General features: G+C 34.0%; 1 protein-coding gene across 1 annotated transcript; it reads right to left on the bottom strand.

The window, feature by feature from the left end:
* Positions 1-13917: 13917 nt before the first annotated feature.
* On the bottom strand, positions 13918-16463 carry LOC115877029 (zinc finger BED domain-containing protein 4-like). Its single transcript, XM_030893093.1, has 3 exons — positions 15904-16463; positions 15586-15794; positions 13918-15515 (listed from the first exon to the last, which is right to left on the bottom strand). Exons 1-3 carry the CDS (start codon positions 16167-16169, stop codon positions 13942-13944), a joined length of 2049 nt encoding a protein of 682 aa, XP_030748953.1. The 5' UTR covers positions 16170-16463; the 3' UTR covers positions 13918-13941.
* Between the last annotated feature and the right edge of the window lie 3494 nt (positions 16464-19957).

Genomic DNA, 19957 nt, shown 5'->3' with positions numbered 1-19957 from the left:
TTTCTTTTTACCCTTTCATCTTCTCTGTGGTCGTCACTGTCTTCTTCTGTTTCTGTACATGTGTATAGCGTATCTTCTCCTTCCTCTCTGTTAATTTCTCTGCTTGATGCCGATGTATTATTTTGCAATGCTTGACCTTGCTCAAACCAGGAGGTTTATTACAGAAATTGCTTTTGGTGTTTCATTTTCTTTCTCTCTAGCAAAGTCATGATGATTTTTAGCTCCATCAGTGCCCTCGTCTGTTCGACAAGGAGTACCAACAAGCATCACCTCTTCGGAAGTCAATGTTTTTTGATTTTCTGACTCGAAATGGGTATTTTCTTTGTTTTCAAAGTTTTCTCTTTCTAGTTTATCCTCGGAACATAGCACATCATCATGGGTCTTGTCCAATTTACCATTATCCAAAAAACTGTTACCCATAGCATTGAAAGATATATCCGCAGCTTTATCAAACAAAAGATCACCATTTAACACATCTTGCGTGAGGCGACATTCTTCTAATAAGTTTTGAATAGCGGTCCCAACATCGTTATTTTCTAGTCGTGTTCCTTGCCCTAAGTTTTCTATTACACAAGTGGTGGTTTCACATGACAGGGATACCTCGAGGTCTGGTTTACGTTGGGTATTTGTAATGTTGCTTAGAATATTATTTTGTTGTTGAGCCAAGCTCACCATTTTGAAGCTCCTTTTGTTTTTATCCATATCTGAAAAGGGGCGAAACAATACATTAAAATAAACAACCAATTATTTGGTCGAAATTCGTTTATTTAATTAATAAGCCAGCTTTTTAAAAGTTATTACCAAACAAAATTTAAAGAATGGGAATATTTGATTGCTGCCTTGTGATCTGGAAATTTAGTAATGATCAAAGTACGCAACTCAAGACACAAAAAATCAACCGTATAAATCTCATATAAATTTTAGGTCTAATAAATAATACCTAGGTAATTGCGTGAAACATGCATAACTCCCTTTTTGAGAGAAAAATTTTAATGTGAAAATTGCACAAGTCCTCATAAAACGTGAGACTATATTTACTAGACAGCAAACTTATAAAAAAATATCTCAAATTATTATCTTCTTACCTGCATAAGATTATCTTCAACTTCCTGCACTTTCACAAATCAAAATAGGGAATTAAAATCACAAAAACACGAAAGATTACCGTTAACTTTTAATGCCATTACAATAACGTGACTTATGCAATTTTCATATTGTTGACAGGCGCCTTTTGACAGTTGACAGTGCGATTTTCAAACTTACTGTTTTCAGGGACATCTAATAATATTTCATTAATTTAAAGAATAAATTACATAGATTATACCTCTAACTACTAGATGACGCAATAATCGTGATTTTTTAAAAATTTGGACTTATGCAATTTTCATATTAGGTCGACGATATATCAGTTTAAATTCTAGTTTTTCCTCTGATGCCCAAATTTTATATTTTTTTTCAAAAAAATTAGACAAGGTTATTTTAAGACTACTTACATCAAAAATGCATACATATTTACACCTAATTCTAAAAAAACTGCCAAATTCAAAGCCATATGAATAACCAATAGAGTCGCATAAGACAAATAATTTCATACCCCATTTATAGGGTTTTGCAGGCATATATTGGCGAAGATGTGAAACCATTTTTGTAGCGCACATCTGCTCATCTACACAAAGACGCTGTCGCATTGGAACTGACTTGAAACGACCGTTGAAATGATCTATAATTGCCCGTACCTTGAATATTGGGTCAAGTTGTGGATTTTCATTTGGCAGAACCTTGGTGTTATCGTTGAAGTGTAAGTAACGACGTATCTCTCTTGCAGACGTTACGAATTTTGTTGAAATATTTGCTTGACGTGCATAAAGATTAGATTGATTCGCAATGTATTGGAAGAAATGTTCATCCATGAAATACTCGAAGCACTGAAATGGCGTTTTTAGTTCATGAAAACGTTCTGGCAATAATTTTAGGTCGATCAGGGCACTAAAACTATTTTATTTTGAACTTTGAAATTCTAGCATGTGATACGTAAATGTAACTAACCAATTCTTGCGGGCGACTAAGTAATTTTACCAAAATAAATGACTGCTTTGTTTAAACGGTGCTTCTTACGATTGCGCTTGGTGGCCACCTACAGGCCTTCTTGGGTAGAGCTTTAAAAAAATATGTATTCGTTATGTGAATGCGGATTTTGTATGGCTCGCCTCAAGGCGGTGTTGGGAACTAGAGGGTTAACCCTCTCTCTCAGTTTCGTTTATAATGACGCCTGCAGTCCATCAAGGGCTCTGAAATTATAAAAATCTTCATGTGCCATCTTTATTATAGTCTCTGCTTGAATCGGCACGGCGCATCATCTGAGCCTTTTATGTCCCAATTGGTGTAAGTTCACTTTTTTAATTTTTGGAAAATGAAGCACAGTGGCAATAAGTTCTTCATATTACTTTCATTGTAACAGGCAGCAATGATATTTACTTGTGTTAAAAATTAAATAACTTTTTTTAACTAGCTTAAAAAAACACCAAAATCATTAAATTATAAATAAATATTTGAATTGTTATTATGTTTATATTATTTGTATTTTTATTCAAACAACAGAAATAAAATAGACATACAAAAGTTTAAACAAATATTTTATTGACAAAACATCAAAGAAAAGAAGTGAACAAAAACATATTTATTTTCTAAAATAACTAAATCAGAATAGTTTAGGTTCGTCTTCTTCATCTGGCAAAATATTATCAGTTTGATCATCCTTTTGGATCTTTTGAAAGTATTGTTACAATGTTAGAAAGTCACAATTTATTTAAACACAATATATTTAACACTAATTAACAAAAACAATAACGATTAAAAGACTTAAAGAACTATTTATAACTTATTTACAATTTATTTAATTATTTATCTAACAGAAATTTATTTTGAATTAGCGCGGCGATTGTAACTGTACGCGTCGATCGGTTATTTATCTCTTCCTAAAGACCGAGAACTTTGTTTCGCGGCCTCAAATTCTAGGGCACGTGCTAAGGCATCCACCAAGTGCGTTGGGTGGACTAGGAGAAGTGCTTGTTTTGTCTCGTTGTCACGTAAGCCGTCGGAGAATGCCTGTACTGCCAACCGCTCCATAACATTCTCGGGCGTAGCAGGGTACGCAAGGCGAACGAGGCGGGCTACGTCGGCTTCAAACTCCTGCAGAGACTCATTTGCCTTTTGAATGCGATTTTTTAGTTGGGAATGATAGACATGTTCCAAATGAGCTTGGCCGTACCTCATTTCTAAATGTCGTACCAATTGCTGATAATCTCCCTGTTCCGATGGTGACAGTGTCTGCAGGATATCAGTCGCATCTCCCCGCAGTGCGATAGTCAAAGCGGTAGCTTTTTCAGCGTTTGTCCAGCCGTTTGCTTCAAATTGGCAAAAGTAGTTGGCCCAAGCGGTTTTTCCGTCAAACTGCGGAGGTTTCATAACTGATTTTGAGGTATACCTATTTTCGACTAGTTTCGGTCCCTCCGATGTTTCTTGACATTTTGGTGAAATTGACTTCGTTATTTCTTCCCGTAAAATTTCGATTTTTTTGTTTACATCATCTTCAATTTGTGTTATTTTGTCTTGTAGTTCCGTAGAATTCTCTATAATTTCTGTTATCTTTTCTTCTAAATTAATTATTTTATTATTAAAGCTGGCCTGTATGTCTTTAGAATTTTCTGCGATCTTATCTTCTAAAATATTAATTTTATCACTGATTTTCTCTTCTAAATTAACTTCCAAGTCAATTATTTTACTATTCAAATTGTCTTCTAATTTTTGAGAATTCTCTGTCATTTTATCATTCAAACTCTCTTCCAAGTTAATCATTTTACTATTCAAATTGTTCAAGTTGTCGTCTAATTTGTGTAGGCACGAGCCAAGGTCACCTTCCAACTCAAAGCAAAATGTGTCAGGATCCTCACCTTCCTCCACCAAAACGTCTCTCAGTCTGGCTTGCAAAATGCTTTTCTTTCCATCTGTCTCGCACTCTCTCTCTTCCAATATGCATTTCAGTTCGGACACTTTCAAGTCTTTCAACAATTTTTTCAGAGCCATGGTCAGTCTTTTTATTTTTCTTGTCCATCACACACGCCACACTTGACACCAATTGTTACGTTTTTCGTCGGTTCCGTGTGGATAGAAAGTCACAATTCGTTTAAACACTATTTATTTAACACTAATTAACAAAAACAATAACGATAAAAGACTTATAGAACTATTTACAAACGATTTAGAACTAAGAATTTATTTTGAATTTTAGCGCGTCAACTGTATATTTATAACTGCCCTGTCTAGGCCACAGCCGCCGGCTTTTATATCTACAGCAAAAGAAATCTAGAATAGTCCATAGATCGTTAGGTGCATAGAGAAGGTTTTCGAATGTTCTCGTATGTACTAGTCCATTCCAGTGGGACTCGATTCTTCTCGAACGAATGAATCATTACGGTGTCTATTCTTTAATGCGATGTTAAGGTCATCTGAGGGCGGAACATATAGTTAGGTTAGGTCGAGTCCACACGGGTCCGCAACAGTATTCATGATGGATAGGCGGAATAAATCGTAACAAATCGAACATGTCGTTCTTTTTAACTTTCGATACTTTTCGTCCTTCTGGATAAAGCAAATCCTGCGCTATATTTTTTAAACTTTCGGCTCTTTCACTTTTTCCTGTAGTTGGCGGATGGAAAATATGAAATCGACGGTGCCGCGGTTGGTGCGAAAACCCGTTGCGATTCTGGAAGGATTATATATGGGTGTAGGCGGTTTGACATAATTTTTGCAAGAATTTTTCCTCCGATAGCCAATAGTGAAATTCCCCGGTAATTTCCGCGGTCTGATGCACTTCCTTTGTTTTTAAATATATTCACTATATTCGCGATGCGAAAGTCCTGAGGTACCTCTCCGCTTTCTCATATGACATCGAAGAGAGCCTTAAGATGACCAATAAGTTCTTTACTTGTACACTTATAGATTTCTGCCGGAATCGCGTCACAGCCAGCTGATTTGTTGTTTTTAAGCTGTTTTATGGAGGCCTTTATTTCCTGTTCTGTTATCGGGATGTCTAATAAATCGAGGCTGTTATACTGATGTATTGTGTTTAGTGCTTCCATATTGGGGTTGTTTTCTTGGTTAAGGTTATGGCTGTAAGGTAATGCCCTTTCCAGCGATTTCTGATTTGTTCTTCCTCTTTTAAAAGTTCGCAATTTTGTGCCATGATTGGGCAGCTTACCTTCTTTGGTTGGACCGTATACTTCTTTTACAGCCTCGACTGTTTGTGAAAAAGTATAATAGTTTGCTTCTTCAAAACAATATATATTTTTATAAGCTGAAAAGTTCAATAAATGTTTAATTATTTATGTAGATGTTTCTGTAATGCACTTTTTTCATAAATATTTTGTTATTTAAGAACATGCATAAATTTGACGGTACTCTATAGATTTAAAATAGACCAGTATACTAGGGTTAACAAAATTAAAAAAAAATTCTGCAAACACATAATCACTTTGTGTAACATTAAAGGTATGGCCAACAGTTTTTCGATTAAAATAAAACAAAATGTTAGGAGAGACCTGTTATAATGTTAAAGTTTTATTTTTGTGACATGCCATTTTAAAGTTTTATTAATTTGTAATTTTCTTTTTTTAATCTTTGTAGCATTATTTGTTTTTGCTTAGTTTTTATACAGGGTGTTTCAAAACAAATGCGAAAAACTTTAGGGGGTGATTCCTTGTTCAAAATAAAGGGTAGTTTGCTTTATAAACGTTGGGTCAAAAGTCAACCATTAGGGAGATATCTCGGTACAAAGATGGCGGAAAAATAATGTTTTTATTTTTTATCTTGAAAACGAAAAGAGATAGACTAATGAAATTTTATGGAAGCATTACTGTTATGAAAACACACTTTCAGGTAATTTTTTTACTTTTTTAAAATGAGTGGAAGGGGTTGAAATAAACTACCCCTATCATTCTTGTTAACGAAATTTAAAGAAAAATCTTATCACAAAATCTTAAACACATGCAAATGCTTTAATTTGGATAGTTTAGTTAGTTTAGAAACTTTTTTACCTCTTGTGTTTTTGATAAAACTCACCGATTGGAAATTAAAAAATAAAATGTAAAGCATTACATGTCAGGACAAAAAACATTTTTAGATTAAGAATCTAGTGATAATAACGATAATAATAATCATCTAGATAATAACGTATTGCAGTAGAGTAATGTCAAATAAAATAATATTAGGAACATCCTAAAAAGTAACAGCGGCCGACTAGATTTTTTCCTAAAATAATTACAGCAGCCCACTAGATTCTTTATCAGAAAATGTTTTTTGTCCTGACATGTAATGCTTTACATTTTATTTTTTAATTTTAAATCGGTGAGTTTTATCAAAAAAATACAAGAGATAAAAAAGTTTCTAAACAAACTAAACTATCCAAATTAATTTTTTTGCATGTGTTTGATAAGATTTTTCTTTAAATTTCGTTAACAAGAATGATAGGGGTAGTTTATTTCAACCCTTCCACTCATTTTAAAAAAGTGAAAAAATTACCAGAAAGTGTGTTTTCATAACAGTAATGCTTCCATAAAATTTTATTAGTCTATCTCTTTTCGTTTTCAAGATAAAAAATAAAAACATTATTTTTCCGCCATCTTTGTACCGCAATATCTGCCTAATGGTTGACTTTTGACCCAACGTTTATGAAGCAAACTACCTACTATTTTGAACAAGGAATCACCCCCTGAAGTTTTTCGCATTTGTTTTGAAACACCCTGTATATTTGTAGTCGTATCAATTTTTAATTTCTGTCTCAAGTCTGAAACTGTTTCCCTGTTTCATGAGGAATTGCTTTTGTACTTGCTTTTTTCACACAAGTACATTTCATTAAAAAATTATATTAAATTAAAAATATCCTGTTAAATGTATGTTCTTATTCATTGGAGGAAGTGTTATATTATATTGCATTTACACTAGACATTTTAATTTGTAAACGATAAAAAAAATTGGTCCTCTTGTGAACATTTCCTGTGACAATGCTAAACATTTAATGTAATTGAGCAGATAAAGGATTTATTATTATTATTTCTAACATATAAAAAATACTTTCATTATTTGTATAATAAAAAATTACTGCCCTATTGTTTTATTCTAGTTCCTTTCATAGTATTTTGAGGTTAGGTAAGTATTATGCAGTACGGGGGTAAAGGTATGGGATTGCTGTAATTATGTATCTATATATGGGTTTATAACTCTACAAATATTTAGAAATTGTTGCTACTACAAAAAAGTTAACTGTGAAGTTTTAATTTGTCAGTAAAGTACATCTTTGAACTATCTAGGAAGTAAATAAAACTACATATTTTTATAATTAAAGATATTTATTTTATTTCACTCGTGACAATATTCATTTTCTAAGTCAATTAACTTTTTTAGAAGTTCCACCTGTAATTCATTCTTGATTCGAGATTGAAGCCTATCCATCCCATCTGCTAATCATAGACAGAAATATTGGGTTGGCGTTAGCTCACTAGATGGTATTTTATTTATGGCTTGCAAAAATGCTGCATCACTTGCGGATATATCTTGTTTCAATGATGGTCTTGAGGAACGTCTTGATGAACCTGAGCCCCTTGAAGTAGAGGGAGTATGGATTAATGGTACATCCTCTTCTACCTCATCTAAATTTGAGGTTTATAAGAGAGAACAATATTACAAATATACAATAATTGGTTATATAAAATAAAATAAAAACTTACTTCTTGTTTGATAATGAATCTTCCAAAAATAACAGAAGTTGATAATGACGATGCGAATTTCTAATTTTATCAGCCATTAATTTTTCCTCGGCTGAGGATCCAGAAGAAATTTTCCTGTCAACATTCGCCCTTGGTCTTAAAAAACTATCTCTTATAATTTTCCATTTTTTGGAAATATCCTCAATCGAAAGGTTTACTTAAAAAGTACTTGTTATAAACCTTTTTTACTTTCCTTTTTCCTGTAGGTATATATACTGTATGATGTTCCCCATATAATTTTACATATCGACAATGTTATTAATTCATATTGTATACGAGGGGCAAATATTAATAATAACAAATAAAGGCAAACATTCAGTAAATAAGGTGCAAATTAGCTTACCATTTAGTTCATTAACCCAGTAATGCCTGAGTAATTTTTTTCTGCAATATTCACCATTTCTTGAAAAACGAATCTTTAGGATGTCTAAAATAACCTACGATTGTTGAAAAAAGAAAATTTTTATTGTAAGACTCTGATTTTTTACGATATATCATATCATAGGCATATACATATCTAAATATTAAAGTGAACTAGAAAGCAACTGATAAATGAAAGTTAATAACTGCGACTCAGACGAATTTATTTCTACTTATTTGGAGTATGATAGGTTTGGAAACAGTCCTTAAGGTGGAGTCCCACGTTGCATTTAGAGCAGATAAACTTCGCACATTTTTTACAATACGCGCACTGCCATTGTGTAACATTAGAGGCAACATTTTATCAAATCTTATTTCTGTATGTACATTCCGGCTGCATTTTGGTTTTGGTCCAACAAGGTGCTCAGGTGACGTCAAAATTGATAAAACTACTCTTCGGGTAAACTCTAATAAACTAGTTTTCGGGTAGGCATGGCGATAGAGTCCACATATTTACCAAGGCTCCATTGATACAGAATCTGACAAATGGCCAATACCATTTCCTTGATCGTATTCTGATACGATAAAGACCCCTTAGTTTGTCGAATAAGTCAACTCCACCCATTCCTTGGTTATACAAATTGACAAGACTTTGTTGATCAACTTTGACACAGGTTCTTTCCTTTTTTGACCAACGTCTACACTGGCTTTTCGAGAAGCAAATCTGGTCACTGTCTACGTTGGTTCCGATAGTAACCTGACTGTTATCATGCCATCTTATCAAACACGTGGATTTATCAGCTTCTTGCTGGACATGGTTACTTCCACGTGGCTCCTTTTTGAGATTTTTCAATGGAGCCTTATCTACTCGATCGGCCCTCATTGTGCCAATACAAAATATTTGCTCTGCTTTCAGACTTTCCAAAAGTGACAGTGAGTTGAAGAAGTTATCTATGAAGAGTGTGCTGCCGGGAGGTAAATACTGCAGACATAAATTTTCTGTTACCGACGATCCGAAGGATTTGCCTTCATTTTTGTCACCAGCACCACAGTATGGATCAAATTTGAGCAAATAACCTACTGATGTAGAGAGGCACCAAAATTTGAATCCATACCTAATTGGTTTCCCTCGTATGAACTGCTTCATATGGTGGCGACCATAATAGGGCTCCATCGCTTCATCTAAGGAAACATTTTCTCCGAGAGGTGCTGCTAGCAATTGAGAGACTTCATTTACTCTGTCGATGAGGGGTTGGATCTTGTAAACCTTGTTATTAGGGTCAATCTTGGTGTTGTCGTTGACGTGTAGGTAACGGTGTATCAACTCAAAACGATCTCTAGATATACTATTGCTCACTAAATGATTGTATGTATCAGACTTTGTTTCCCAGTATATTCTTCTGGCAGGTAACTTATTGTACCCAGATAAAATCAAGATTCCAAGGTAAATGTACATTTCTCTAGTGGATACAGCGAAGTTATGGTTACCTTTAAAAATGGCGTATTTCATAGTTTCATCACAAATAAATTGTACGAATTCTTCTGGAAAAAACAGTTTGAATAAATCTATTGGTGCTAGGCCATCGTTTTTGATTTTATTTGCAACATCTGGTAAAGGAGATTTGGAAATTTTCAGTTTTTCTGGAATGGGATTCAGTAATTTTGTTTGCCACTTTCTAACTTTCTTTCCTTTTATAGACCTGTTTTGATCGTTCGTGCTGCTAGGTGTTTCATCTGTAGCTTCTTTTCGAATCTTTTTAGCCAAAATTGAAAGAGGTATATCATTTTCATCAGTTTCTTCATCACTGACAGCCGTATTTTGGGAGCCTGGATTTATTTCAGTTTTCTCACGGGATTTTTCTTTCACTGCAAAAACTTCAACTGGTTGTTTGAAAATCCCCTTTCCTAAATCATGTAGTTGAAATGGTTCCTCTTCATCGCTTTGGGCATCGTCTTTTTCGCTATCTTGGCCATCATCTGGAGGTAATAATACGAAATCAAGTCGATCACATTCTTGCAGAGTTTCATAATTCTCATCATCATCACTGATAACATCAAGAAAATTGATAAGCTCCCCGGCGTCTTGTGGGTTCTCAGGATTATACCACTTCTTCCTGAAAACAAAATTTATACATTACTTCCTATGATGTGATATTTCATATGGTGAAAAGATACTTCAATAAATGTAAAACTAACGAAAAAACTGGTTTTAATTAGTTTTGTTGGAATAAAATAAAGTACTGACTACTAAGTTTTAATAACAATTTGAGAAAAAAGTACTTATTATAGAAAAAAATAAAATATAACCTCACCTTAGCGGCATGTCTGCATAAAAAAAAAGTTTCCCGAGATATCAACTGCAGCTCTACGTACCCTTTCGAATATTTGGAAAATTTACTGATACTAACACTTAGATATACTCACAATCGACTAAGACAAACTAAATAATTAATTTTCACAAACGGCTGGACGTGTCATGACTCGCAGAGATTTGATGTTTTGGGTATGCAATATCATATCATAGGCATTACTGGGTTAAGCACTTCCTGCCACAATGATTTCATTTTAATTTTGGTTCTCTCAGTTAATGGTAATGTAAAATTATATAAGGCTGGTCTTTCCGATATCAGCCTTATTAACATCTCTTCATCATCAGCGGTTCACTCGCTCAGTCTTGCCGGTTTTCGTGGCTGTGGCTCTTATGTGGGCTCTTCTGTGACTCCAGTATCACTACCTTCATTAATATTAGTTGTTGTTACTCTTGTAATTAGGTCATTTTCACACATTTCGTAATATTTTTATAACACTGGGGATGAAAAGGCACTATCTAAAAATATATTTTTTTAATTATTCTCATGTTAAAAGCATAAAAACGCACATTAAAATTGCGTTGCGATTATGACGATGATTAAGACTGTGATTATGATTACGACTTATTCACTCCTGTTTCGTCAAACGGGCGAGTTGACGGACTTGGTCGATTATGATTACGACTTATTCGCTCCTGTTTTGTCAAACGGGCGAGTTGACGTTTGCGGTCCGTTAAGATTTTTTTTGTGAAGCATCGTTGTTGTTCATTTTTCCGTAATACATTTTGTATACGACGCTTCCTATGAAATAAAATATAGAAATATTATTACCTTTTTGCTAGAATGTAACATTTTTCAAGACAAAAAATTTCAAGAGTCTTGCAAGACAAGACAAGACTTTGCCATTCAAGAAATCTGCAAGACAAAATTTCTTGTCTCGAATTTCAAGACAAGACAAGAAATTGATTTTCAAGACAATAATTCTTGTCTTGTGCAACACTAATATGTATTAATAAAAAAGGTCGATTAGAGAGCACCTTGACACCCTGTATCTTTAAAACTATACATTTCCGGACACATGTTTATATGAATTTTTTACCTTAAAAACACTCAAAGAATCACTTCCTGAAGTTTGGCCAGATACTTAATTAACACCCTGTATTTAAAAATGGCTAGCTAGTGATTTAGTAAGCTATGATTATTTTAATAGGAAAAAAATACATTTCATAAAAAATAAACACACCCATAATACAAATACTATACACCAATTAATTAATTTTAAATGTATCTAAATAGGCACTTTAATAATTGAAAAATGGACAGGAGCACTTAAAATCACTTCATGGAGTATACTAAATATGCTAAAAATAATAATTCCAATAAAAAAACACAAATGGCACATTAAAATCTGCATTATCTGAAATCAGACTATAGCTAAACGGCTAATAAAATAATAGAGACAAGACACCGACATCTTTAACGCGATATAACAGTTTTTAATAATTATTCCGAGTTATTATTACATACTTGTTTTACAATTGTAATACAGTAGCATTCCTTCAAATAAATTTTAATTTAAGTATTGTTAATATAGCAATATGGTTTTCGTAAAAATCGAGGTACAGGGTGGTCGAAATTGGTCTGTTTTAACAGAGAAAACATATTTCCTGACTAGATAGAGCAAAACCGACATATATGTCATGGGCTCGATTTCTGAGAAACGTTTAATAGCCTAAACCGCCTGTTCATATTTTCACTGCCAACCGAGATACGGAGTCTTTATGAATTTTTTACCATTTGGAAAATTATCCATAACTTTTGTATTTCCCGGTATAAAAAAATTCTGTAAAATCGTTATTAAGGCACTTTTTTAGGCACAATCCAGTGGCGTAGTCAGCTTTTTTCTATGCTTGCTCTTTTTGTCAGAAATAATAAAAAATATAATTTTTGAAATGGAAATCATAGTTGGCTATGAACTTAAAAAAATGCTGGCGTTTTACCCTTTCCAATGATCTAAAGTTATGGATATCTATTTTTAAGAATAAGAGAAATATTAGGTTTTTGATCTTTATATCGAAGCGGGCCTTGACTTTGTGTTGACCTATTTGCCTAATTATTTTTTATCACAATTTAATATTCAATATTATTATTTATCTACATAATTAAAGACTTTTGAAAAGGTAAATTAACATTCTATATTAGTATTAGTAATTACGAGTACAAATGAAATCGATACAATAAACAAAGAATAAAACTAAAAAAAAAGTATTTCTTGAGTGACGGATATAGTTTTCTAAGAAAATCATCAAAGATGTACAAACTGAGCACCCCCTTGTTGAATACACAATAAATATCTTGTGCGCACAGAGTTACAACAATTCATTAGGCGAACTGATGTAATAAGTCCAAAAGCTTGCCTAGTAGCCTTTTGTTATTCTTTCTCTCGTCCCAATGGTTCTTCCCTTATATATAAGGCCTTTTAATTTCCCCCATAAAAAAAGTGGAAAGGAGTTCATCACAGGAGCTAGCAGGCCAAGATATGGGATCCCTTGTTCCAATCCAATTCTCTCTATATTCTCCATTTAATAGTGCAGTTGTAACTCTGGCTTTTTAATTGTAAATGGTAAAACTAATATAGAATGTTGATTTACCTTTTCAAAAGTCTTTAATTATGCAGATAAATAATGATATGGAATATTAAATTGTGATAAAAAAATAATTAGGCAACTATAGGCCGACACTATATGCCAACTCATATAAGCACACCTAACTCAAAGAATATGGTGTAGGGACGCGATATCGTTTGAAAAGTATCGATACTTGGTATCGAATAAGTATTGTATAAATAGTATCGATGCCTACTAAGTATCGAAAAGAAAGTATTGATACCTACTAGTATCGAAAAAATATCGATTCCACAATACCAACATGCCATCTATGGATACCATACAAAAAAAGTAAAGTGTAAACATGGTGTAAACCAGTTAATTATTCTATGGTTTAAACACGTTTTGTGTAAACATTGTTTTCTCCATTGAAATTTGAAATTTTTGTTTCTTAAGCCCCGTTCTCAGAACTTGGTCTGTGCTCAGAACTGCGACTGTCGACAGCGACACTCGCTGTTCTGAGAACGGGGCTTTAATCATGTACTAATTCTTTTGATAATCTGCATTGTCCAAAAAAAAAATAACAACCATTGGATTGAGAATAAAAGAGTTGAAGCAATTTTTTATTTTTCCCTTGCTAAACAAAAACTTACACTTTGTTTATTGAAAAGTTTTTATTTTGAGTAATATTTACTTTTATATGTATTATGCAAAAGACGTTATCTATTAGGTTTAGAAGAAAATATGCACCGTAAAAAGATAGAATGGGTACAATCAACAATGAAATAAAAAATGTTTCTTAATTTAAAAATAAAACACATGTTAACATTTATATTTATTGATTTATTAAAGGAACCATTCATCTTCACTGCAATCTGCTAGAAATAACAGTTTTTCTAACAGATTACTAGACAGACGATTTCTGTCTTGCGTGACCGTACCACCAGCTTTAGAAAAAAGCCTTTCAGATGGTACTGATGTTCCAACAATACAAAAATGTGAAACGGCAATGTTGTAGAGACCAGGAAAGACATTTTTCACTTCCTCCCAGTAGGACATTGGATCTGAATTAAGGGGCATTACAGGATTAGATAAATAAACTGTCAGCTCATCATTTATTTTTGAAGAAGTCTGCTGACTTTTTTGATTTTGGGCATGTGCCAGTGTTTTGTGGTAATCCCAAAAATCATATTTTTCTTGATCTTGCATATTGGGTGATCCTTGTTTTGATGAATCAGATCTATCTGACTCACTGAAGGTTTGTTGGCTAGCAATTGTTTTTCTAATGTACTCAATTGTTTTGGAACAACCAAGCGGGTCTTCAAAGTGTATTCTTTTAAATCTTGGATCGAGTATACATGACACTGATAAAAAATAATTGTACTCCATCTTACCAAATCTTTTATTTATTTCATCAATCAATTTTGATTTAAGTGTATTAAGTGTATTCACAATATCCAACTCTGTAGTCATCTTTCTTAACTGGTTTTTTAAACAGTTCACCATAGGTATTATTTTCGATATTGTTATGTAGAATTCCCCTGAAGCCTCTCTAGTGACAAATTCCAAGGGTTCTAATACAATTTGAATTTGTCTAGCCAAATCTAACTCCGTGGCTGTTAACATTGGCGGAGCTGTTATGTCATTTATAATAATTTGATTGACAGTTGTAGCTAGTTCCGAAAATCTTTTCAGCATATAAAATGTTGAATTCCATCTCGTATGTACGTCAAGAATCAGTTTTTTTGTTGTTCCTTCGGAGGCTTCATTGTCAAGTTGTATCTTCCTTAATTTATCACTAACTGTCACACTTCTCTTAGCCCACTTGACAATGTCTCTCACTTTACCCAAAATTGGCAAAATTAAGGTATCTTTAGTTATTACCTCAGCTATTAAATTTACTGTATGGGCAAAGCAAGGCATGTGTTTGTTTCGTCCAAATGTTTTTGCAACAGCACTTACTACATTTGCGCCATTGTCTGTTACTACACCAACAATCTGTTGTTTGTTAATTTTCCAATAGTTTAAAATATCCTCTAATTGTTCACTAATGTTGTCACTCGTGTGCCGTTCAAATAATTGTCTAGTGGCTAGAGTGACAGATGACAATTTTACTCCTGTTAAAAAGTGTGCTGTGACACCAAGAAAACTTTTGGTTTGCATTGTTTCAGTCCACATGTCAAACGTGAGACAAATATATGTAATTTTACTCAGGCGTTCCTCATATATAGATTTCATGATATCATATTTTATAGCTAATTTCGCTTTGAATGTGTCAGGATGAGGAATTTTATATGAGGGACATAATTCATGCATTAGTTTCCTAAACCCTGCACCAGTTACTGAATTAAAAGGCCTGCTGTCTTTACAAATAAAGTAGAGGATACACTGTGTAATGGCAGCATGCTTTGTCCCTCCCTCTGTAACAAAAATAAAAAACACTATATATACGTTATAGTTACGTATGTATACTAACTTTATATATTTTACCTTTATATGATGTAATTTTCTTTAAGGCATCTTTAATGCTAGGTGTAAATGAATGAAGAGTAGGATCAGGTGTTTTTGAAGAGCCAATATTTTTGTTCGCCGTATTATCCTTATCCATTTGAGTGGTTAGTTCACCCGTTCCAGAATCTCCAAGGGGATGGTCAACAGCACTCGAAATTGAAGTTGTTACCCACGTAGATAAAGATGACCTGTAAAGGTTGTATTTCTTATAATCTAGTTTTCTTTACAAATGCAAATTCTTTATAACACAAAAATATTGATTTTTTGTATACCTGATTTTTTAATAAAAAAACATACCTTAAGCGCTTAGAGCTACTGGGACTACCGGGAGTACTGCTAGGACCAGCTATTACATCAGACTCTGACAGTCCTGTTTCACTCTCACTATCAATAATTATTGAACTTGAACTAGCGTTACTGCTACCACGATGTTGTTTTAAATGTTTGGCTAAATTAGAAGTATTGCCACTTGTTTTTATATGCTTAAAGCATATTTTACACGCAGCAGTAACACTATCTAATTTGGTAAAACTTTGCCAAATTTTACTTCTTGGTGGAGACATATTCTAGATTCTCTTAATATTTAACAATTAAAAGCTGGCAATGGTCACAAAACACTCTTGAAACACAACCAGGAAAAAAAACACAATGAGAAAAAAAATCAGGAAAACCATGGAAAACTTTGCACCTCTGCAGAACGAAAAACAAAATGTAAAACCAGAGTACGTAGACCGCCGAGTAGCGACAGAAACCGTCGGCTCTTTTGATGTGGTGGGACCAAATTTTCTTTCTCTCTCTTATCACGTGCTTGACAGATAACCTACATATTTAACTGCTCAACTTATGAAGTGGTCCTATAAACGTGGTATACACTGCTCACAATTTGAAGTGGAATTAATTATGAAGTTTTATACATATTTTTTCTGTTTTGTTTTATCCTTATTTCTAAATTTGAATGTATAAAATATCTTACAGCTAATAAATAATTAAAAAAAACATTCGTTGCCTGAGGTATACTTCAAATAAAGTATATAGAGATATTTGATAAATGGCAACAGTGGCAACTTCGCTTCTTCATATGACAGATAACCTACATATTTCGCGCAGCCGCAAAGAAAATTGAAAACGGGACTGTCGCTACTCGGCGGTTTGTTTACTCTGGTAAAACGATATAAAGAATATAAAGTCAATTGTCAATGCCAATGCCTAGAACATTAAAAACACCGCGTTGAAAAAACATTTTCAAAATAATCTGTCTCTCTTTATTCTAGAAGTTACAACAGAGTAAAAACTAACCCAAACAAGTCAAATTAAGAATCAAATGAACAAACTTTTGCGGTTCACGTATAGTCCAACAGGTGGCGGCAGCATGCCAATATTATTAGTAAATATACTAAAACTAAAAGTATCGATATTAGTAAAAGTATCGATAAAATAGTATCGATAATGAAATTACTTGGAATCGAAACAAAGTATCGATACCATACTAGTATCGAAGTATCGTTCGTATCCCTAATATGGTGTACAATTTACCTTTATCACTCTCTGAACTGACTTATGCATTACACCGCAGCAAAGATACCTCCACAGGATTGGATGGTATCAGAATAAGTATTATTAAAAACCTGCCGCCGTCTGGACTTAACTGCATACTTGAATTATTTAATAAAATCTGGGATGCATCATATATTCCCACAGCATGGAAAACATCAATCCTTTGTCCCATTCATAAACAGGGTAAAACCATCACCAATCCAGATGCCTACAGGCCCATCAGCCTTACGCCACATTTATGTAAGATTCTTGAGAAAATAATAAACTTCCGCCTAAGCTGGTACTTAGAAAAACATGGTCATTTACTATCAGACCAGTTTGCATATAGAAAAGACAGATCCGCAATTGATCATCTAATTGGCTTTGAGATAGATGTTCAAGACTCGATGAGATTTAAAAAACATCTGACAGCGGCTTTCCTTGACATAGATAAAGCTTTCGATAATATTGATCGCGCCACAATACTGTATAGCCTGACAAAATTCGATATTACAGGAAATATGTTTAAATTCGTAAATAGTTTCTTGAGCGATAGATTCTTTAAGGTTCGAATTGGGCATGCAGTCTCTGAGATCTTCCCACACAATGGCGGAATCCCACAGGGTTCGTCTATTAGCCCGACGTTATTTCTTCTTGCTGTGAACGATATCAGATCATCATTGGATAAACGGGTTTCTCTCAGAATGTTCGCGGATGATATCGTAATATATCATTCCTCTACGGAAGCAGGATACAGTCAGAACATCATACAAACTTTACTAAATAAACTTACAAAATGGTGTACGGGGAAAAACATCAATTTCTGCTTCCAAATCGGCTGCAGTTCATTTCTGCCGCTAAAGAAACTGCTCGAGGACCGTTAATCTATATATTGGCTCTGAACGAATAAACTCCCAGCATGAACAACGATTTCTTGGCATTACCTTTGACACACTTCTCAATTTCAAAACCCATATCAGCAACTTAATCTCTAAATGCCAAACTATTCTTAATATTATTAAAATTCTATCTGGCACCACCTGGGGGTCAGATCATGTTTCTCTTTTGAGGGTGTACAATGCTTGTGTCTTATCCAAAATCAATTACGGGTCTCAAGTTTACGCGTCTGCACCGCGGTCTTATTTAAATAAGCTGAACGCGGTACATAACATGGGAATCAGGAAATCACTGGGCGCTTTTCACACGAGTCCCATACCATGCTTAATGTGTGAATCAGAACAACTCACACTAAATTATATTAGAGAACGACACCTATTAGCATATGCGTTTGGTCTACATGTTAATCTGGAACACCCTAATCACAAAAAATTCTTCAAAATTATTTACCCCCAAATCAAACATAGATACAAACAGTATCAATCAGCATCACACCACCGTTATGTAGATATAAAGGAAAGACTGTCAATCGATTTGCCTCCTCCTTTCAATATTGCCCGTATGTTTCCCCCATGGAGTCTGCACCCATTCTCACTTGACCTATCACTCAAAGTCCACAACAACAAGGAATGCTCACATCTCACTATAAGAGCACAATTCAAAGATCTCATCAACTCGAAGTATAAGAGTCATCGACTGGTTTACACCGATGGCGATGGCTCGAAAACTGATAGGCACACTGGAGTGGCTTTTCATACGTTTGATAAAGAAATGTGTTTCTCACTAAGTCCCATAACGGGAATATTCTCAGCAGAACTTTTTGCAATATTTAAGGCCATTCAACATATATTGACCTCCAGCTATAAGAGATGGGTCGTGGCTACCGATTCATTGAGTTCCATTTCAAGTATTTCCTCTTTCTACTCCAACCATCCACTAGTTATAGCAATCAAAATGCTTCTACAGAAGGCCAATATCAACCACTACAGCGTCACTTTCCTTTGGCTTCCGAGCCACATAGGAATTCCTGGCAATGACAGAGCTGACTACTTGGCTGCATTTCAAGTCCCAACCCTCATAAAACCAACCTTGTTTTCTCCGTGCAAGATCTAAAGAATTATGGCAAACATATGATCGATAATATAATCCAACTAGAATGGGACTTAGACATGAATGATAATAAGCTTCATGAAATCAAAAGGGACTATTTTGAAAATAATGTAATTAACTTACCTAGAAGAGAGATTTCGTTGTGCTCACTAGAATTCGTTTAGGACACACGAAACTTACCCATGAACACCTCCTTAAAGGAAAGAATCAGCCCATTTGTGAAACATGTAATCTTCCTATATCTGTCAAACACATTATCTTTGAATGCCCAAAGAACGCGTTAAAACGAAGACAACACGGTATCGTGGATAACCCTGAGGTAGCCCTTTCCTACCAAAATAACAAGGCTATGTTGGATTATATAAAGGATATCGACATATATAAAAATATATAAATAATGGGATAAAGTGACGCTAGAAGACTCTACAGTCGATGCGTCTTTAACACATATCTCTCTCTCTCTCTCTCTCCAAATGGTAAAAAATTCATAAAGACTCCATATCTCGGTTGGCAGTGAAAATATGAACATGCGGTTTAGGGTATTAAACGTTTCTCAGAAATCGAGCCCATGTCATCTATGTCGGTTTTGCTCTATCTAGTCAGGAAAGAGGTTTTCTCTGTTAAAACAGACCAATTTCGACCACCCTGTACACTGGACCACTTAGTAGGTATGGAGATGGATATTCACGAAAATTTTTTACACAAAAAGCATTTAATCGCTGTGTTCCTAGACATTAATAAAGCATATGATATGTGCTGGAGATTTAATGTCATAAAAACTCTTTATAAAATAGGACTAAGAGGATCATTA

This window comes from Sitophilus oryzae, unplaced genomic scaffold, assembly GCF_002938485.1.
Source record: "Sitophilus oryzae breed Bouriz unplaced genomic scaffold, Soryzae_2.0 scaffold_1442_pilon_pilon, whole genome shotgun sequence".
Classification (NCBI taxonomy): Eukaryota; Metazoa; Arthropoda; class Insecta; order Coleoptera; family Curculionidae; genus Sitophilus; species Sitophilus oryzae.
This window is presented reverse-complemented; position numbering and strand designations above follow the sequence as displayed.

What these genes read in the sequence shown, in the direction of transcription:
- LOC115877029 (XM_030893093.1), bottom strand. Translation starts at nt 16,169, where the DNA reads ATGTCTCCACCAAGAAGTAAAATTTGGCAAAGTTTTACCAAATTAGAT. An exon ending in AGTAGCTCTAAGCGCTTAAG is followed by an intron (nt 15,795 to 15,903) that starts GTATGTTTTTTT and finishes CAACCTTTACAG; the next exon opens with GTCATCTTTATCTACGTGGG. An exon ending in GAAAATTACATCATATAAAG is followed by an intron (nt 15,516 to 15,585) that starts GTAAAATATATA and finishes TTTTTGTTACAG; the next exon opens with AGGGAGGGACAAAGCATGCT.